Source organism: Pelophylax lessonae (genome assembly GCF_965119305.1).
Source record: "Pelophylax lessonae genome assembly, chromosome: 2".
Taxonomy (NCBI): domain Eukaryota; kingdom Metazoa; phylum Chordata; class Amphibia; order Anura; family Ranidae; genus Pelophylax; species Pelophylax lessonae.
The window spans coordinates 541,513,126-541,535,727 of record NC_138769.1 but is presented as its reverse complement, the minus strand read 5'-3'; the positions used below and the strand labels follow the sequence as shown (position 1 = coordinate 541,535,727).

The window sequence follows — 22,602 nt, the reverse complement described above, 5'->3', positions numbered from 1 at the left end:
ACGCGGGCCGAGGAGGAGGCGGGAGGACGAGGAGACGCGGAGGATCGTGTGGCCGAGGAGGAGAGCGGGAGGACTGAGGAGAAGATGCCCGCCACTGCAGGTACGCGCACTGTTCTCTCTGGCGGGGTCACTCTGGGGGCACACTGTGGTCAATCTGGGGGCACGCTATGGTCACTCTGGGGGCACGCTGTGGTCACTCTGAGGACACGCTGTTGTCAATCTGGGGGCACGCTGTGGTCAATCTGGGGGCACACTGTGGTCAATCTGGGGGCACGCTGTGGTCACTCTGGGGACACGCTGTGATCAATCTGGGGGCACACTGTGGTCAATCTGGGGGCACACTGTGGTCACTCTGGCATTGAAAGGGGGCATGCTGTGGTCACTCTGGCATTGAAAGGGGACACACTGTGGTCAATCTGGGGGCACGCTGTGGTCACCATTACACCACCACCACCAGCCTGAACCATTGATACAAGGCAGGATGTATCAATGCTTTCATGTTGTTTACGCCAAATTCTGACCCTACCATCCCAATGTCGCAGCTGAAATTGAGACTCTTAAGACCACTCAAAGTTTTTCCAATCTTCTATTGTCCAATTCTGGTGAGCCTGTGCAAATGTTTGCCTTGGTTTCCTGTTCTTAGCTGAGAGGAGTGGCAGCCAGTGTGGTCTTCTGCTGCTGTAGGCTATCTGCTTCAAGGTTCGATGTGTTGTGCGTTCAGAGAAGGTATTCTGCATACCTTGATTGTATTGAGTGTTTATTTGGGTTACTGTTGCCTTTCTATCATCTATCATAATCTAAAATGGAGAAGACTATTGTACATTTCTATCAATGCTAATTGGAGAGAGGAAGTGTACACTTTTCAGCTGAAAGATTCCAGGGAGAGGAGATTCTAGCAATCTTTATCTGCACATGTATTGAGTCACGTCCCAGTATTTTTTTTGGAGTTGAGAAAAGGACATTTTTTTGATTTTTTTATTTACCTGCACATTTGCACATTGTGGGAATTTAATTTTAGACATTATTTGAACTTTGTATTTTACACTTTATTTATGATTGAAGGTCCATTCAGCATTTGATCTATATATCTTGGGGTATTTTTTGCACACATTTTAACCACTTGCCGACCACCCTATAGCAATTTTACTGCTACAGGGTGGCCGCGCTGCACAGGATCACACATATATATATATATATATATATATATACACATGATTCACGGGGAAAAAAATATATATATATATACACATGATCCTGCACAGCCGGGTATCGGGCGCAAGTTGTTTTTTTTTCTTGATTGTTGTTCTTTTTTTATTTGCTCATAGCACAAAAAATAAAAACTGCAGAGGTGATCAAATACCACCAAAAGGAAGCTCTATTTGTGGGAAAAAAGCACATACATTTTATTTGGGTACAGCATCACAGGACCATGCAGTTGTCAGTTAAAGTAACGCAGTCCTGTAATGCAAAAAATGGCCTGATCAGGAAGGGGGGTAAATCTTCTGGAGGGCAGGTGGTTAAAGTAATCACTAATTTTATTTTATTTTATCGATTCTGGCCCGCATTGTCACTTTATTAAAATTTTGAAGGTTTCATAATCATTTTTTACACTTTTTGCACATATTTTGCTTCTTTCAGCGCAGTCTTTAATAAATTGCCATGCAAAACAAAACCAAAGAAAATTCCCAGCTCAACTCACCAGCCAGTCTGCAACCAACTGAATTATTCTGTTTAACAGTTTGCGTTAAAAACAGGGGTCTCAAAGCCACATCCCATTATTATCTGCAGGCCTAACTCTTGTAAATTTATGAGAGCCCCCATAGTAAAAGCACATGCATTTTAATGGATAGATAGAGGGCAGGTGAGCCTGGAAGTACCCCCCCCCCTTAAAGTCACACTGGACACCCAGCACATAGCATAATGACAGCAAAGGTGTCCAGTATGTCCCCTCACCAACATTACATGAGTAACAAACAACTGGCCACTGCCCCACCTATAACTGGCCTTCACAGCAAGGAGCACATGAAATGCAATGCATGCAATGCAAAACCAAAGAAAATTCCCAGCTCAACTCACCAGCCAGCCTGCTTGTCTAACAGTTTGCGTTAGTGGAGGAAATCAGATTACAAAGACTTCTGAATCACCAATGCACCGGCTCTTCTTTGTAAACCAGACAGCTCTCAACTGTTTTAGTCAGTCAGTCACAGAGTGCAAGCAAGCAGGCAAAGTTGGGCAGTGTATTAAGAAACTTAGTTTGCTTTTATTTTATTGGAATAGTTTTAAAATAAACTTCAATATACAAACTTGTATATTTAGAAAAGTAAAGTTCACAAAAATGTGTTTCCTTTTAAGACTCGATTCACACTAGAGCAACTTGTCAGGCGACTTGTCAGGCTGACAAGTCGCGGTCCCTCGCAGTCCATTGACTGCTACAGGACCCGTTCTAATAGGAGCGACACAAGTCGCTCCGACTTAGAAAAAGGGTCCTGTACTACTTTGGGGCGACCTCGGAGCGACTTGCATAGACATTCATTATATGACGTCCATGCAAGTCGATCCGAAGTCGCGGTGCACGGGACTGACAAGTCGCCTCCCGAAGTAGTGCAGAGTAGTGTCGCCATAGTGTGAACCGACTCTAAGAACTGTGTTTATAACATTATTGTTTTGGTAAGTGTCATGAAAAGTCATACATTTGCACTTTAAAATAGGTCAATAAATAAGAACATTATAAGATTTGACTACTGGATATCTTATATGTGACGCAGTCAAGTGTTATATTTGTTTTTCTGCTTCTTTTATGTCTTCATATTATCCAGAAAAGTGAAGAAGATCAGAAGAGACAAACACTGAAAAAAAACCAACCTTATCAGGTATGGTCAGACATTAAAGTAAATACATTTTCAAATATCAAAACAGTTGATCTACTAAATGAGTAGAAAAGTTAGCAAAATGAATCCTGTGCATAGCATGCACACACATTATGGCAAACTTTCTTCTGAGCTTGACTTCCTTCACTGACATCTTTTTGATCCCTTGTGATCCCATTGCTGCTTAGCTACTGCTGCCACAAAAGTTCTGGGGCTTCTTTTGTAACTGTTGTCCTCTCCTTTTGGCCTTTGGGTGATCTCTGATAATGTAGTTGTATGTACACTGGAGTTACATCTTCCTAGAACCAGGCTCCATTCCTGACATGGACCCAAAATCTACATTGCACTATGCAAAAGTTGTAGGTATTATATCAAAATAATTCTAAGAGAAATTAAAGACATGCAGAGTATTTTTTGCCAAAAATCTGTTCATCCTAACTATTTTGTTTTAGATTAGTTTGACCTTATAACACACTCTCACTGGCCTCTGTAGCTGCAGGCACTGTGGAGCTATTCAATCTCAATGTTTTTAATGGGAGCAATGAAGTTGTTCAAGTCATGTCTCTGCAATTTTCTTCCCCTTCTTCCTATGTACATTTCCTGTGTTTACCTTTGAGATTAAGAGGCTTGCAGATTGCAAAGACATTGCTGGGAAAGGGGAGCAATGTAAAATGAGCTTCTGTAATGAAACTGAAAGTACTGGCTGCTGTAAAATTTGAATATGACTTGACAGTTTCTCCAGCTACAGAGGTCACTCGAACTTTATTTAAAGCTTAATTATTGCTTGTAGCTAATATCTAAATATTTAAATGCCCATAGCCTGGCCACAGTTCTATTGTTGAAATAGCCGGTGCAATTGTTCCAAAGAAAGAAGGTCTACATTTGCATAATAGAAGCTAATAATAGCTGATACCATGCAGAAGGAAACATATTGACATAAAAATCTATAAAACTTTACCCACCTCCTTAAATTTCAATATGCCTTTGTATTTTATGTACAGCATGTGTTATTATTTAATTATTAAGGGTGTCTTTTTTATATGCCATTTTTTAATTATATCAAGGACACAGAATGAAAGAGTACCGAAGGATTTGGTATGGATTTTAGGAAGACCACCACACCAATTGTTTTCTTTTTCAATGGGGGGAGTCTAAATGTTGAGGTCCCTGGCTATTTTGTAAATGTCTAATTTGCTTAAGTACATTGTACAGTTCATGTCATATATATGGAAATTGTATATTTTTAAAGGGTTACTCCACTTTTGTGGAAAACACCAAATAAGAAAAATATAGCATATACAATTGCTATACACGCCATATTGTAAGTACATTTTATTACAAATCAACCTTCATTTTGAATCTGCAGCCGCTGTAATTTTTCATAAAATTCAATGCAAAAAAGGCAACCTTGAGGCCTTCTGTACACCATTGGTGTACAGAACTTCCCCAGAAATGAAATTTCCTGCTTGTTTGATTGGCTCGCTGATATTCCCAGAAGCCTGAATTAAGTTTTAAGTCAGGTTATAGGCATCACCTGCAACAAAAATTTTTATTTTTCGTCAGATACTCTCAAAGGGTTGTTCACTTCTGAAGTGATGGAGACACTACAACTTTTCTCTTCAGAACACTACAAGTGCATCAGCTGATTAATAATGAAAAGCTCCTATTCAGATTCACTCTAAACAAAGAGCTATTTCTTCAGAGCAGAAACAGGTAGGAATCTGCAACAGAGTTTGTTAAAATCAGAGGGGATTGTTTTTCTATTTCAACAAAAATTGAGTTACTCTTAAATATTGCCCTATAAGCCCTTTAAAAGAGCTGCTTTAAATTGAAAACTTGGTAAAAAAAATTGTGAAATAAAACAAAAGGTAAGAATTCACAATCCTCTTGAAAATTGTAAAAAAAAAATGTAATAACATTTTTGTGGAATAAAAGAGCTGCTTCCCCTGAATGTGACTTTTATTTTTGTATTGGTACATATTCCCTATGGCAGTTCCCAGCTACCCATGCTTTTTTTCCTAAAAGCCTGCTAATTGGCAAGAAAAAAAAATTGGAGATTCAACTAACATGGACTTCAATGGGGCTTGCCACAATGTTCAGGGTTTGCAATTTTTTTCTGAATGTCTAGCAAATCAAACTTTGCTTGATTTTCTCATCACTAATGTCCCCATTTGCCTATAAAACAGGATTAAGGATTCTACAGGCATATGGTCCAATGTATGAACAAAATAGTATACCAAAATGGTGCTAATGATCAACAAGATAACATGTTGTAAAACAATCAGTAAATCAAAAAGACTCAACTGTATTAGGAGGACTTAAACTGGCTAGAATGAGGAGAAGCCACGCTGTACTAACAAGCTGAGTTGTCCGAAAACAGATTGATGTAAGAAATCTTACACAATGGCAAAATAGTTTGTATTGCTTTTCCCCAATATAAGTCAGAGGGAGTACAAAAGCAGCTCAAAAGGAGATCAGAAAGAACTCAAAAGGGAACCTACACCCCAAAACCACATTTTAGCATATTGCAACTTACCAATATTAACAGGTATTTCTGTACTTGCTGAAAATGTTCTTTTTTTTTATAAAGATTATTGTAATAACCATATCTAAGGACAGTTAGGCTGGAATACATTCCATTTTTTACATTTTTGTTTTTGGGTTTAGTTTACCATTAAAATCATCTTAAACAAAACTCAAACGCAAGCTAAATGCACCTGGAACACGCTTCATTTTCCTATCTACGCAAGCACTTAGGGACTTAGGGATAGCTTGTTTTAAAGCTCTTTGCTATTTGTTAAGAGCATGTGAATAATTTAATGTCTAAATCTGAGCACAGGTGTGCTTTAAAATACATTGTAATATGATGATCTGTTCTTGCTAAGAAGAAACAGCCTTGTTACCTTGAAATCATTTGATACAATTCTTTTGGATGCTATATTTTTTTAAGTATTATTTTAATAAAAGCTACTAATGTATTTAAACTAATTTATTTTCAATAAAAAAAAAAAAAAAACTTTAAAAGCATTCCTGAACTTTACCACAATTAACTGAGCACAGTTACATTGAATCATGCAGCTGATTGGTAATTCTTGTAGAGTCAAATCTTGCCAAATTGTGTGTATCCCAAAACCTGATATGCCTATGCTAGTAACATGTCAGTGACATACCTGGTAGTAAGAAAATGATAAAGATAACAGTTCTGGAGCTTTCTTCATTCAAAACAAGTCATAAATGAATGCATCCTCATTTCTTTCCTGAGACGTGATTGCTGTTGATGCTAAAAAACATATAACTATATGACAAATCATATTACAGCAAAAATGTAAAAAAACATTTGTCTTCTTCAGTGACCAAAAAAAACTCCAACAAACTAAAAACTGATTTTCATTATTACAAAGGTCTTCTTCTGGGCAGCGCACAGGCACACAAGGCGCATATTACCATCTACTAACATAACTGTGCCACTCATGAGTCTAAGACCAACACTCAAATTTGATATAGGTTTCATGAGGAAATACAAAAATCAAGATGTTTTCTCCACCCTAAATAGGAGACATTCAGTCAGACACAAAACAAGTTCAAATAAAGATACATCCTGTGAATTGTCCAATACCTCTTCTTTGAAAACTTCAGCTCCCTCCAGTAGTGTGCAAAGGCCATTTCTCCTTCCCCTACTAATACCCAGACCCCAGTTACTGCCAATAGGGTCAATGAAGTTGCTGCTCTCCCAAGCAAACAAAGTTCAAGACCCTTCCCCATATTCTTTCCGGTTCTAGGCATTCTTTTTTTAGGGTCTACTCACCCTCATTGTTAAAAAAAAAGAAAGAAAAGAGGCAGAAGAGGAGGGGAGAATAAGACACAGCATAGGACCACCTCAGACATGATAAAAATATTTAACCTATCCTCCTATACACTTTCCCCTCAGGAAATCTCCCTATTGAAAAAAGGTCCTAATTTTTCAGCTTCTCATTACCCCAATCCTTTTACGTTTTTTATGGATTTGAATACAGGCTTACTGATTCAGTGGGTCAGGTGTCACCCTTGTGGCAGTGTTTACATGATCCACATTTTTCCTTCTGTACTCTGAGCCAATTACAACTAACTTTAATGTAAGTGTGCAATGTTTTTATTCATAAATGCTATACACTTTTACTGATCCCTGCACCCTTGCAGCTGTACTTTTGCATGCAAAAGAAAGACCATGCCTAGACAGAATACTGCATAATATACATATATTTCATTGAAGATTGTATACCATAAAACTAATAAAAAATACTTGTAAAAGAAATAATGAAAATAGCATTACTAAGAATTCAAGCCATCAATGAGATTCAAAACTGATTTGGAAATTGGATTGTGATAATGCAATAGAGAGGCCATATGTACTCCACATTTGGCTCATTTTTGAGGGGGCTGAAGGAGATCAAATTAATAATTTCCCCCATGCATGCTAAAAGGATGGATGGAGGTGTCTCCAATATAGGTTAAAGTCAATAATTTTGTACCCAGAACTTAGTCGATTTTTAAATCAACTTTTGTTGAGCTAGGTGGTGCTTGTAAAGCCACCCATGGCCTAATTGGCTGAAGTTTGAGCCATCTGTGGTAACCTCTGTACACAGCACAGACTCTAGGAACTACCCTCCTACTGCACTTCTACTAATCTTCTATTGAGCTGAATATGTTCATTCTTGAGGGGATTACAAAAACATCTAATTAGGGTAAGCAAAAATATCTTTGTGATTTTTTATAACCTATACCATAGGATAACAAATAGGTCATTTCTACCCTAAACAATAAGTTCATTTTTTTTATCTTGAAAAATGGCACAGATTGTGCAGTCGTAAATTATGCATATTTCAGAAACAATATATGCACTTGGTTAAAAAAAATGGAGATGACTTGTACAGGTTATTTTAAATATCCTCCATAGTTAGTATGTGAAAATCTATTACTTGTGTAAAGATTAGGGACACAGAATATGTGCAGTCTGTTGCAAAAAAATGGTGATCCCCGTCAAACCCCACATTGAAGAGATCAGAAACAGAGTCAACCTTCACTATGAAATGGAAAAAATCTTGGCATGTAAGGAACGTAGAGCTAACGCATTTCATAAGAGATGGTGTGCAAGGCTAGAACATACCCCTAACGTTGGTTAAATTGATTATGTGATTAGTCATTTTATTGAAATAAAACATAACGATAATACAAATCCTTGTTCCTTAAGGAACTAACTAAATCTGGTGGTAGATACCCCTCCCTTCCTGGTTAAACTCCCCTCCCACCCACCCCCTCTCCCCGTCCCTTTCTCCCTGACCCCCTTCCTACTCCTCATCTTCACGCCTTTCTTTCTAAACTATCCTCCGCTAATGACATATTTCTACCTTAGCTGGCCCAATGGCCCAGAGGAATTAACAAACAGGGCGGCGAGAAAGAGTTTGGGGTAGGGAGGTAGGCTGTGGCGAAACCTACTTCCCCACTGCAACCTTGATAGAGCTGTCTGCTCACAGTTTGTACCCAATGGGGTGACAGGCACCTCTGTTTTCATGGAACAACTCCCCAAGCTCACTAGGCATGTCATAAACTGTGTGGTTTCAACTTCTCTTATATGAGGGGACATTTATTGAATATTCCTCAGAATATACATCACTTTCTATACAATGATAATGGTAACGGATAAGCCTTATGTGTTGTTGTAAAACCTTTATATTGTTCATATTGTTAATGTTGAATATTTAAATGCTGTATGCTTTTCTTTTTCATATTCACTAATAAAAATGTATGGTTAGAAAAAAAAAAAAAATATGGGCAGTCACCAACGAATATACATTAACTGTTGTCAATTTTTTGGAGGATAGTGTTAAATATACAGTGGGGATCGAAAGTTTGGGCACCCCAGGTAAAAATTTGTATTAATGTGCATAAAGAAGCCAAGGAAAGATGGAAAAATCTCCAAAAAGCATCAAATTACAGATTAGACATTTTTATAATATGTCAACAAAAGTTAGATTTTATTTCCATCATTTACACTTTCAAAATAACAGAAAACAAAAAAATGGTGTCTGCAAAAGTTTGGACACCCTGCAGAGTTAATATCTTGTACTGCCCCCTTTGGCAAGTATCACAGCTTGTAAACGCTTTTTGTAGCCAGCCAAGAGTCTTTCAATTCTTGTTTGAGGTATCTTTGCCCATTCTTCCTTACAAAAGTCTTCTAGTTCTTTGAGATTTCTGGGCTGTCTGTCACGCACTGCTCTTTTAAGGTCCTTCCATAGATTTTCAATTATGTTGAGGTCAGGAGATTGTGAAGGCCATGGCAAAACCTTCAGTTTACGCCTCTTGATGTAATCCCCCGTGGATTTCGAGGTGTGTTTAGGATCATTATCCATTTGTAGAAGCCATCCTCTCTTTAACTTCAGCTTTTTCACAGATGGCATCAAGTTACCATCCATAATTTGCTGAAATTTTATTGAATCCATTTTTCCTTCTACTCGTGAGATGTTCCCTGTGCCACTGGCTGCAATACAACCCCAAAGCATGATTGATCCACCCCCATGCTTAACAGTTGGACAGAGGTTCTTTTCATTACATTCTGTGCCCCTTCTTCTCCAAACGTACCTTTGCTCATTCCGGCCAGAAAGTTCAATTTTAACCTCATCGGTCTACAGAACTTGTTTCTAAAATGCATCAGGCTTGTCTATATGTTCATTTGCAAAGTTCAAACGCTGATTTTTGTGGTGAGGACGTAGAAGAGGTTTTCTTCTGATGACTCTCGCCATTTTTTTGTTTTCTGTAATTTTGAAAGTGTCAATGATGGAAATAAAATCTAACTTTTGTTGACATATTATAAGAATGTCTAATCTGTAATTTGATGCCTTTTGGAGATTTTTCCATCTTTCCTTGGCTTCTTTATGCACATTAATACAATTTTTTACCTGGAGTGCCCAAACTTTCGATCCCCACTGTATAACATGTTTTGGTAACAATGAAAACCCTTTCAACATTTTCTACCATATTAAAGTGTTAAACCTACTCTGTAGCCCAGTTATATGAAGCTAAATGAATACATCCGCACTCTTGCTTTCAAAATTAGCCTCTTACCTAATTTATTATATCACTTTAGAACCCTGCCCATCATGATACCACTACAAGACTTGAAAAGATTTCAGTCCCTGGTCATTACATTTATTTGGGGTCCTAATGGATATAGCTTTTCCCCAAAAATTTTATTCACATCTTAAAGAGGATTGACTTAGTGTTCCACATCTACAGAATTACTACAGAGCAACGAGCCTAGCCCAACTATCTTTACTTTAAATTCTTTGAAAAGGTGTAGCACAATCACAATATAATCAACAGAAACACACTGTTGACATGCGTTAATGTGCAAGCCCAACTTAAATGCAATATAACGATTTTATATGAATTTGTGTGCAAACAAATGGCATTTGTTAACATGTATCAAAAATCATAATAACTAAAAATACCACAATGTAACATGCATAAAATATATGTACAAAAGTCCAATTCTCAGTTTTAGTTGATATACTCCGAAGGTGCTCAAAGTCTAAAAACAATCTTCAGTGATAATAGTTCTGATAAATTATTAAGTACACCCAGTGTAATCGCCTGCCAACAAGACTTGCTGCTCACCTCAATCATATATATGCAAGCGCCTTTCCCTTCAACTGGACTGCAATAGCTCTCCAGATGTGCTCAGGATCCCAATCCCCACCAGGGATCTCCACACTTTACAGAAAGCAATTAACAGTAACTCCAGTGAAAGGGTGCTCAATAAAGAATTAGGAAGGCCACAAGTTAAAAAGAGTTACTAAAACTGGTGCACACAGAATCCGATGAAGCTGTGCCTAGTATCCAATCAGATTCTAACTTTAGCTTGTTCAGTTAAGCTTTGGCAATAAAACCTAGAAGCTGATGTTACTTAAAACTTTAAAGTCATCTACAGGTGCTACTTAATTCCTTCTACATTAGTAAAAATATATCCAAATACTGCTTCATAATGTTTCATACAATGAGGCTACAAGGAACAATGAATCATATTTGGTGCAGTGCCCCATTATTCAGTGTTTTTAGAAAATAACTTTGATACTTTGTAAAATAAACAGTTGATATATTACATTTTTCTAATTCCTAGAGTGGTTGTAAAACCTTTGTCATTTTTATAGAAAAAAAAAAACATTCCTATACTTACCTGCTCTGTGCAATAGTTTTGCTTAGAGCAGCCCTATTCCTCTTCTTCTGGGGTCCCCAGCTGGTTCTCCAAGCCCCTCCTCTTCATTGGGTGCCCCCACGGAAAGCTGCTTTTCCTGGAGGCACCTGTGCACAGACAGCTGAACTTGGCCCCACCTCCCGTGTCACAAGATTTATTTGAAAGCAGCGGGAGCCAATGGCTCCTGCTGCTATCAATCTGTCCAATGAGGAGAGCTCATTGCTGGATCACTGGACCAGATTGGGCTCTGGTAAGAAAAAAAGGGGGGGGGGGGCGGGTCCTGGGGGGACCTTAAGGCTTTAGAACCACTTTAAACGTGGAGGCTGAATTTGTTTTCTTTTTTTTTCATTTCCTGTCTTAGGGTGTCTCCACTCTACCAGGGGAGCATTGAAGACACATTTGGACAGAAGCATTGTTAATCTGGATGGAGGGTGGTGTTAGATACAGTGCATTAGCGGATTTAAATGGACTTAACTAACAATAAAAAATCCTAACTGCAGTTAATACTTTTTAAAGCATGTACACCAACAGCTTATTTTCCTTTTGAGATAAAGGTTTTACATAATTGAATAAAATAATATAACACCACTGACCGTGCTAAACAATCAAAAATAGCTGCAACTTACAGTGAGATATCACCAGAATAAATACTAAAAGAAACAAAGCTGCGCTGTAAAAGTAAATTGACACAATAATTATGAATAAACACCTAGGTGAACTGTGAATCACAAAAATATAAAAAATTGATAATCACACAAAAATTTTAAAAAGTAAAAATAAATTAAAAATGGATGTATTAAGCCAAGACCGGTGAAAGATTAGGCAAATCCAAGTAAACAAAGTTATCAGTGACTTAAATTGTCCACCACCAGTCCAGTGTATCCACCACCACACAGATTGACTACTTACCAGAAGGGGAGACCCAGAGGGTCAAACACGCCAAAGGTAAGCAGATGGATAAGTAACCAGAAGGGTCTCGCTGTTGTACCCATTGAAGGTAGATTCAGCGTGGTATCAAATGGCCAGAAGAGAAGGCCCAATGTAGATCTGACACCTCACGGGTATAGGGGAATATATGACCAGTGTATATCTCAACTGCAATCCTCAAAGGGTATTTGGCAACCAATGATCCAACGTTCTGGTGACTCGTCTGAATCGTCCGGGCAGTCCTGTTCTCTGTCACATAGCCAGCTCTATGATACACATGTGGCATTATCGTGACATACAAACTCGCCTGGGTCACACAATTGTTCTTTTGCTGCTGTAGGTCTGCTGGCACCTGTGGTTCCACAAGCTTGTGCTCTGCTCTTGCTGCACTGACTTAGCAGCTTTGGGTCATCCATTTCTAATTTATTTTTACAATTTTTGTGTGATTATCCATTGTTTATATTTTTGTGATTCACAGTTCGTTATTCATAATGATTGTGTCAACTGACTTTTACAGCGCAGCTTTTTTTCTTTTAGAGTAAATTAATAAAACCTGACCCTTAAAGGCACTCTTGCCAGTGGTACATGGTTTGTCTCAACTCTCTAGCTGTCACTTTTGCTGTACAGCTTGATCTGTTAAAGAAGGAATATAAAAAATAACAGATTTACTGCCTGGATCATTAGGTAAAAATAAAGGAAAAAAGTCTTAAAGCAGAAAACAGCCACCACATCTAAAGCTTGGCAAGCTGCAATATATTACATTTTTGTTTTTGGGTTTACAGCACTTTAATATCCCCAAAAAATTGATGTATTGCTTTTCTCAATGAACTAATAACATAAATACCAAAACACTATTCATCTCTGATATTCTACATCTTCTTAGTGACCAAAATATTAGTGCTAGATCCTGAAAATCCCCAGCAATTAATGTAACATTAACAAAAAACAAACTTTCATGTGCTATGGTTCTTTAAAAATGTTTCCAGTATTTTACACAACAGTTTACAAGCATATGAGACAACGTAGTCATTTTTTGTGTTGGTTTGCTTCTTGGACCTCTTTTTGCTTTGTCTTTTCTTAAATCAAAGTTTCCCTCTTTTACTCTGACATCTTAAAATCTCCAGGCGTGTGCCGTCAGTGTTTTCCAGGTACCTAAGCTTTGGTAGAGACCGGCGGCAACTTTGTGCACATGGGGCGGGATTTCTGCATGTGCGCAGAAACGCTGTCAGCTTTTGGCAAAATGCCACTTTACTGCCTGCTGAAATTTTTGCACACACGTGCAAATGTTATGCATGCACATATACACTTACTAACACACTGCCTCCTTGGATATCTGTAACATAGTTATCCTTCAAGACAGTGGGGTCAGGTCTAGGCAAAAGAAACCTGGAAGAGCTGCTTTGCAGCACATAAAGAAATAAAAAGGTAAAAAATAGAATAAAAATTTTAGCTTTTGAGTAAAGGGGGGATTAAAAAAAGGTTGCTGGAGTGAGTTTAGTTCAGTTTTATTCTTTCCCCTAATATACAGTATATTATTATATATTATATTTTTACTAATTTGTATTCCTAGCCTATATTGTTACTAAAATTGTAAGGCCCCGTTCACATAGGGGCGATCCGACTCGGGGGGGGGGGGGCAACCTCCGAGATCGCGGTGCGAGCAGCGCGCCGCGACCTCGGAGCAGCCGCCACGGACTTCATAACATTGAAGTCTATGGCGGTCGCCTCCGGGTCGCCCCAAAGAAGCTCCGGACCCTTTTTCTAAGTCGGAGCGACTTGTGTCGCTCCTATTAGAACGGGTCCGCAGCTTCCCTATGGAAGGCGACCTACGGCGACCTGTGAGGCGACCAGGTCGCCTCACAGTTGGCCTTAGTGTGAACGGGGGCTAATGCAACCTTTTATTTATTTAGAGTTTTCAACAAACATATACAAAAGAAAACTCCCCTGTAGGTAATCAATAAACAGTATATTGTAATGTATTTGGGTAACTTTATTGGAGCGTGTTACTTGTTAAGATAGCGATGTTTGTATAAAACTTTTGTAATGCTTCAATATAACCACCTGATCAGTCTTAGATTTGGACTAAGAAATCCTGGAGGATCTGCAACTCCTTATATGTAGCTTAGTAATTTGTCATCAGCTCTGTGCATACATCTAGAAAAATCAGGATCACACAAGCATGAAATTATATTTTTTTACAGGAAGTTTTACACAGTAAACAGTATACAAACTTCCCCCAGTTGACGTTTTCAAGAAAGACATTCCATTGTTGGCCGTTTTAGAAAATTAGAGCTGTCAACAGACTGAACTGGAACAATCATTTTTGATAACAATAAATGAAATGGCTAGTGTTATATTTATGTATGTTAGATCAATTTTTAGCAATGAAACTATTTAACTCTCACAGATTTTTGCTTAGTAACACTTACATCTTTTATTAAACCTGTGCAGTTTTTCCCCCTAAAGTGGTTGTAAAAGCACAAGGTTTTTTACCTTCATGCATTCTATGCATGAAGGTAAAAAAACTTTCTGTGTTTAGGCAAACACGCCAAAGGTAAGCAGATGGATAAGTAACCAGAAGGGTCTCGCTGTTGTACCCATTGAAGGTAGATTCAGCCCCCCCCCCCCCATTGCTTACCTGAGCCCCATATCGATCCAGAGATGTCTTACTGCTGATGAGAAAAGGTATTTAGCAGTTTATATTTACTAAAATAATTGCATTTCCATGTTCTGTGTACTATGGGAGACCAGATATAGTGAATGCAGGATCCTGAGTTTAGTAACACTTTAAGTTATAGCTAGGTTAATGAAAATGAAAAAAATGAAAATAAATCATTATTGGCCTAGGATTGTTAAGTGTACAAATTGCCATAATAACCTAGTAATTTTACCCACTTCAATAACGGCACCTGCCAAAGCCAATTTTCAGCTTTCAGTACAGTCATATTTGAATGAAAGTGGTTCTAAAGGCTGAAGCGATTTTTAACATAATGCATTCTCTGCAATACAGGAAAAAAGCCTTCTAACAGCAGCTCCCTCCCAAACCCTCCTTATACTTACCTGAACCCGATCTCAATACAGTGATGTGCACGAGACCAGTGGCTCTTGGCTCTCTCCCTCCTCTTTGGCTCAGAGACAGCAGCAAAAGCCATTGGCTCCCGCTGCTATCAATCACGGCTAATTTTAAGGGAGCAGGGGGCAGGGTCAAGCTGCACTCTGTGTGTCTATAGACACGCAGAGCTGGCTTGGGAGTAAGCTTGCATAAGTGCCCGAATAGCAAGCGGCTTGCTGTGTGTGCACTCGGGGGAGGGGGGAGCCAGGACCGCCGGCGGGGGACATGAGAATTGGGGCTGCTCTGTGCAAAATCATTGCCCAGAGAAGGTAGGTATAACATGTTTTTTATTTTCTTGCAATCATTTTTATCGTGTTTACATAAGAACAGGTACAAACAATGAAATAAGGAGAAAAACAATAACATAGTCTATGTAACTGAAGGGCAAGCAGCATAAGGTTTGGGGTACACATACATCAGCTGACAGTCACACAGCAGAAATGAAGCATCCGTAATGGAAAACAGGTTAATTGTAGTAGCGATGCCCATCCTACCCAGGCACCGCATCTGGGAGCAAACTGTGCCACGGGGAGGGTGACAGCATTAGCCAGCATCTATTTAGGGATGCGTCAAAATTTTATTAAAGCATAGAGGTACATCAATGGGAGTTTAGAAAGTAGAACAATAGAAATAGGATAGAGGGGGTTAAAGGTGGGTAAAAGGTAAAGGAAGCTCCGCATTGGTAGGAGGCAAAGGGGGAAAAGAGAAAGAAAAGAACGACAAGAAAGTCACGTCAGTGGTTCCCATCAGCAGGTGTCAAGTGGCCCGGGTAGATGTTTTTTATTTTAAAGAGGAAACAATTTTACATTTACAATCACTTGAATGCCTGACCTATATGAAGCCAAAGCATCAACAGATGTCCAGTATTCCAGAAAGCAACCAGTTACCCTACTCTACATATTTATCACATGACAGAAAGGTAATATAAAGGTTTTTCTGTACATTTAATTTATGTATTCATTTATTTAGAAGTAAAAAAATAATTACTTTAATTTTTTTTTAAATCATTTTAGTCAGATAAATATGCAATATTGCATATAAATACTTCAAATTCAGGCTTGAGTCTGGTATTTCAAGGTTTATTACTGAGCTGTGACAAGACCTCATATTGGGGTTGGCACCTTTTCTTCAAGCCAAACCAGAACACTTTAGCAGCGCACAGCAATTTTTATTTTGTAAGGGCGAATGCTGTGGACTCTGTTGTAATGGGCAACCCTGATATAAGGGTGTTTCTGCTCACCAAAGCTTCCCCTTACTTTAGAGTTCCCAGCATTCCCCCTTAAATCAGAGTCCCAAAGCCCCCCATACATCAGAGTCCACAGAGCCCCCATTATATCTAAGTCCCCCTTACCTTAGTGTACTTACTTCAGAGGCAGGAGAGAGAAGGGAGGGAGGGAGAAGACTTCAGTCACAGACATTGGATGGTGAGCTTACTCTCCCAAGGATAGAGGCTTAGGCATCGACACCTTTCATCCACAATGTATTTTCCTGCTGCTGAGCTTCAAATTTCCAGCTCACCCATCCCTTTCTTGAGGCACAGAACACCGGGGATTGGAGTGTGGGTGGGACAGACAGACGGGCAGGAGGAGAAGAAGCAGATTGAGCTCTCCTGACACTCCTGTCCATGAATAGGGGAGGGGCCTGTGCGCACACCTATGTACCTGGCGGTTGTGGTACTTAGGGAATTGCAGTCCATTCTGAATAATGTGTTCGGGGTTCAGGTGGTCTGAAACCCGGACACACACTTCAAAACCCGGACTGTCTGGGTGAATCCCGGACGGGTGGCAACCCTACCTAATAGCAGAAACTCAGGTTACACACACATTTTCCAGATAAAGACAGTGGGCCCAATTTACTAAAGCTTATGTATGTATGCCAGTTCATTGATCATGTGCGAATAAGAAGATCTTACGTTCACAGTATTTTCTCTAATGTTTGAGTCTACCTGACTGCTGTTAAAGATTTTACCTGTGAAATTCATGTAGGAACAAAGTTTCTTGAAATAGTGATATACTTAGATTTAGCTGTACAAATACAGCTAAAGTTAAAAGATGTAGATGCTGTACTTGAAGTATCGCTGTGCACATGGGCAGCTGTGGGTGATGTGGTCAGCATGCACATTTTACATGATGCTGCTGCCTCTGATTTGATTTGCAATGCTAAGCACCCTAAATATACTGTCTGCAATGCAACATGTTTTTTTTTTCTGTCTTGCTGTTTCATTGCTTAGCAAGCTGATCACAGTTGTTTTTTTCATTAAAAATTTTCAGAATAGAAGATATGAAAGCAGTATTGTTTAAGAGTTTATGCAAGCCCATAATGTAAGCATTAGTTGTGATTTATACCAGCTCTTCTACATCAGCCCTAATGCTGTTTTACAGGAGCAATCAGAAGTGCAAAACTAGTGTACACATTGGGCAAGGAAACAGCCTGTATTAATGAGGAACTAAAGTTCCACTGCAGGAAACAGCGAGCAGGCAGGCCTTGCAGAAGAGACATACCGGGAATAATTTACTAAAACTGGAAAGTGCAAAATCTGGTGCAGCTCTGAATGGAAACCAATCAGCTTCTGGGTTTAATTGTCAAAGCTTAATTGAACACGTTGAATTTAGAAGCTGGTTGGTTTCTATGCAGAGCTGCACCAGATTTTGCACTTTCCAGTTTTAATAAATCAACCCCACAGTGTCTCTTCTGTAATAAAATGCCCCTACCTGCCTGCCCGCTGTCTTCTTTGATGTTGTAAGCTGATCTGCATATGTGCAGGAGTAACTTCATCCAGCACTGGCCAATGAACAGGTGAGTATTAATACCTTCCATTGCACCTTAAAATGTTTCTTTGCAAACATTAATACTTGAATAAGGCTCCTTTCACACTGTCCGCTCCGTCGGCAGACTCCGTGCTGCTCAGTGCGGGACCGATAAACAGATCCCTGCTGAGCAGGCAGGTGACAGTTCCCTGCTGCTCTCTATGGGGTAATCGGATGGGAGCGGACCGACTGTCCGCTCTCATCCGATCCCATCCCCTGGACGGATGGAAAATAGGGTTTTCCAGGGCTTCCAGGTTTCCAGGATTTCACAGACAGGATCGGATGCGGATAGCAGCGGGTGTCAGTCCGCTGACATCCGCTGCCCCATAGGGATGCATGGAGGATCCAATCAGATCCACCTAAAAAACTGATATTTGGATCTGATCGTGTGAAAGGACCCTAAAAAAAAATATTTATTCAAAAACACTTCATTCCTATTTAAATATACTGTGCATTCTGTTCCTTTAGCGGCACAGTGCTGATGTTGTAAAAGATATCTAAAGATATCTCAGCCTAGCTCAAAGGAAGGGGATGCGCCCACAAAACGTGTCAGCTTGACACATCAGCATGGTGTATCCGCACTGTATGGCACTGTAGGGCATCTTGTGGTTCATTTGGCTTTTACCAGTTGCTACTTTGTGAGTATCCATTTGTAGCAGTTTTTATAGCTAATAAATGTTTTGCTACTGCACTAGGTGCATGCGCCTTCTTGCCAGCTTGTTTTGTAGCTTGTACTTTGGATTACCCGTCTGAGGAGGGCTGCATCCGCCAAGCATTTAGATTTTCTGTTGTTTATTTTGCATCCAACTACAGGGGACCTCATAACGCTGGAAGTGACTGCTTGTGAAAAGATATCTAATGCTCAACTGTCTATTGTTAACATTTCAATAAGGGTCCCTGTTTTACTTACATATTTCATTTACATTGTATTACTTACAAAATTAGAGCTGTTAGAATGAGATATTTCTTTCCTTCCTCCATGACAAATGTTAGCATATACAGTATATCATAAAGAAGTTAATTGAAAAAGAGAAACAGTTATGGAAAGATCATCTAAAACTTTTTTTTTATGTACCATAAAATATAGTCAAGCCAGATTACAGATCTTGGTAATGTGAATTTGTTAGAGTAAATTTAGATTTACTATTATTATTCATAATATTAATTATTGATGCTAAAGCCTTGGGATTGATAAATAATAGCACGGGAATATTATGAAATAAACACCATTTGAATGTGCGTATTCTTTATTTTTCAGGCAAGGAGCTCAAGTGATGAAGAAGAAGAAAATTGGGTGCCTCATAATCCAGAAATGAAAGAATATAGAGTAATAACCAATTTTATTTTAGCTTTATCGATATTAATTTAATATACTAGGTGCATTTTATTGTATATTGAATACCTTCTCTTACATGTCACTGAACAGAAGCAGGATGAAGCAGGCACTGAAAGAATCAATCTATAATCCTTCTAATTACATAGAGTAGTTTTAGTGTTGATAGGTTTGACAGAAACTCTCCTGTGCCTATACAACATACCAACTAGTCATTTTATAGAAATCTATGTAAGCCTTACAAAATTACATATACAAATGAGGTAAATGTGTGCAGTACATACATTACATAAACAAGAAAACCAAATTATATAAAATGATAACACTGAGTAATTTGTGTGAGCTAAATATTTTAGTACACTGGACTGTATTCCTAAAGCGGTATGTTTCCCCTTGAAAAATGCACTAAAATAGCGCTCATGATTTTTCAAAAAGTTTTTTGGCATTCACAAAGAAAAAATGCCACTAAAATGCCACAGGAGATATTTTATAAAATCTTGTGGTATTTTAGTAGTAAAAACAAGTGGTAATTTAATGCCTGGCACTAGCCAGCACGTTTATTAACATCAATAAATAGGCATTGCCCACGTTCTTAACAACCACTAAACAACATGGTTGTTAAGGAGTGGGCAGCCACTATGTCCTTAACAACCGATAAGTTGTCAGCTGCTAGCGGGGTTCCTTGCTGACAGCTGAAAAAAAAAAAAATTGTCGGCAATAAAAATTCTAAAAAAAAAAAAAATGCCCCCCCCCGTGCAAACTAGGCTCTTCGGGTCTGGTTTAAATGTTGAGGGGAGCCCCATGTCAAAAAGAAAAAATAATAAAAAAACGGTAAGGGGTCCCCACCAAAAATCCATACCAGACCCTTATCCGAGCATGCAGCCTGGCAGGTCGGGAATGGGAGGGTACGAGCGAGTGTCCCCCCCCCCTCCTGAACCATACCAGGCCACATGCCCTCAACATGAGGAGGTGCTTTGTCCATGTTGATGGGGACAAGGGCCTTTTCCCCACAACCCTGACCGGTGGTTGTAGGAGTCTTCGGTAGGGGGTTATCAGAATCTGGAAGCCTCCTTTAACAAGGGGGGCCCCCAGATTCTGGTTTCCCCTCTAACAGCTGAATGTAAAAAAAAAAGTTGTTGGCAATAAAAAAAAAAAAATCTGAAAGGCCCATCGGGTCTGGTATGGATTTTAAGGGGAACTCCCGTGGCAAAGATAAAAAAAATGGTGTGGAGTCCACCCTCAAAATCCATACCAGACCCTTATCTGAGCATGCAGCCTGGGGAACAAGGGCCTCTTCCCCACAACCCTGGCCAGTGGTTGTAGGAGTCCGCGGGTAGGGGACTTATCGGAATCTGGAAGTCCCCTTTTAGAAGGGGGCCCCCAGAGCCTGGCTCCCACCATGTGAATGAGTATGGGGTACATAGTACTCCTATTCATTCACCCAAAAAAATGTGTAGTGTAAAAAAGACAGACAGTTTTTGTCAAATCCTTTATTATAAAAACAAAAATGCATGTCCCCTGGTGTAGATCCATCATCAATCACGACACCCGCTGCCACCGCCGATCCAAAAAAAGAAAAAAAAGGTCCACTCGCACTGTCTGCCAGCTCTGCTGTCTGATAGTTATGGGGCATGTTCCTGGTCAATTAAGTCACAAGGGGCAGAGTCAGCCAGTGATGTCACTGAGTGACCCTGTCCTGTAGGTGTTTAAGAACTGTCTGATGGTGGAGTTGGCAGATGGTGGGAGCCTCCAGTGTGAGCGGACCATTTTTTTGGGGGGGTCGTTAGTGGCAACGGCATTGTGATTGACGATGGATCTATACAAGGGGAAATTTATTTTTGTTTTTTATATCAAGGACTTGTGTAAAACCATCTAATGTCTTTTTTTTACACTACACATTTACATGGGGGGGCGGGCTCTTCCAGATTCCAATAAGCCCTCTGCCAGCAGACTCCCACAACCACTGGCCAGGGTTGGGGCAGAACTCCCTGGCCCCAAAGCACCACCCCATGTTGGGGGCATGTGGCAAGGGCATGGTTCAGGAGGGGGGGGGGGCACTTGCTAATCCTTTCCTGACCTTTCAGGCTGCATGCTCTGAGAAAGGTCGGGTATGGATTTTTTGGGGGGGGGGGGCATGCCATTTTTTTTTTTTACATTTTGGAGTCTGGGTTTTCCTTCAAAATCCATACCAGACCCGAAGGGCCTGGTATGCATGGGGGGGGGGCTGCCACAAAGTTGTTTCCCGATTTTTTAATTGCCAGTAATTCTTTTTTAAGATTCAGCTGTCAGTGGGGAACCCTGCTGACAGCTTACGACTTATCTGTTGTTAAGGACACAGTGGCCACCCGTTTCTTAGCAATCTTGAGGTTTACTGATTGTAAAGGAGCGGGCAGCTGCCCGCTTTTTAATAATCGGTACACATTCCACAAATACCATATGCCTGGACCACTACGTAATTTCTGCATGCATTTAATTATTTATTTCCGTCTGTGAATGGTGTTAATTGTAAAGTGTTTTTGGCATTCTTCGGTAAAAAACACACAAACGGTCTGTTTCAGGATCACATGGGATATTGGGCAAAATGTCTCCAGACACCTAAATATCTCATGTGAGTTCATTCAATGAATGGAGCCCACTACAGGTCCCTCTCAAAAAATTAGCATATTGTGATAAAGTTCATTATTTTCTGTAATGTACTGATAAACATTAGACTTTCATATATTTTAGATTCATTACACACAACTGAAGTAGTGCAAGCCTTTTATTGTTTTAATATTGATGATTTTGGCATACAGCTCATGAAATACCAAAATTCCTATCTCAAAAAATTAGCATATTTCATCCGACCAATAAAAAAAAAAAAGTGTTTTTAATACAAAAAAAGTCAACCTTCAAATAATTATGTTCAGTTATGCACTCAATACTTGGTCGGGAATCCTTTTGCAGAAATGACTGCTTCAATGCGGCGTGGCATGGAGGCAATCGGCCTGTGGCACTGCTGAGGTGTTATGGAGGCCCAGGATGCTCCGATAGTGGCCTTGAGCTCATCCAGAGTGTTGGGTCTTGCGTCTCTCAACTTTCTCTTCACAACATCCCACAGATTCTCTATGGGGTTCAGGTCAGGAGAGTTGGCAGGCCAATTGAGCACCGTAATACCATGGTCAGTAAACCATTTACCAGTGGTTTTGGCACTGTGAGCAGGTGCCAGGTCGTGCTGAAAAATGAAATCTTCATCTCCATAAAGCTTTTCAGCAGATGGATGCATGAAGTGCTCCAAAATCTCCTGATAGCTAGCTGCATTGACCCTGCCCTTGATAAAACACAGTGGA

The 22,602-nt window shown here is 39.6% G+C and overlaps 1 protein-coding gene across 1 annotated transcript in view; it reads left to right on the top strand.

Moving 5' to 3' along the window:
- The window catches only part of EPSTI1 (epithelial stromal interaction 1), a gene marked incomplete at its 3' end in the record, with an annotated part of 197,043 nt that overhangs the window by 106,791 nt on the left and 67,650 nt on the right, over positions 1 to 22,602 (top strand). Inside the window, exons 10-11 of the mRNA XM_082248135.1 lie at positions 2,817 to 2,870; positions 19,199 to 19,267. Of these exons, the coding sequence (XP_082104261.1) occupies positions 2,817 to 2,870; positions 19,199 to 19,267 (123 nt within the window). The remainder of the gene's footprint in view (positions 1 to 2,816; positions 2,871 to 19,198; positions 19,268 to 22,602) is intronic.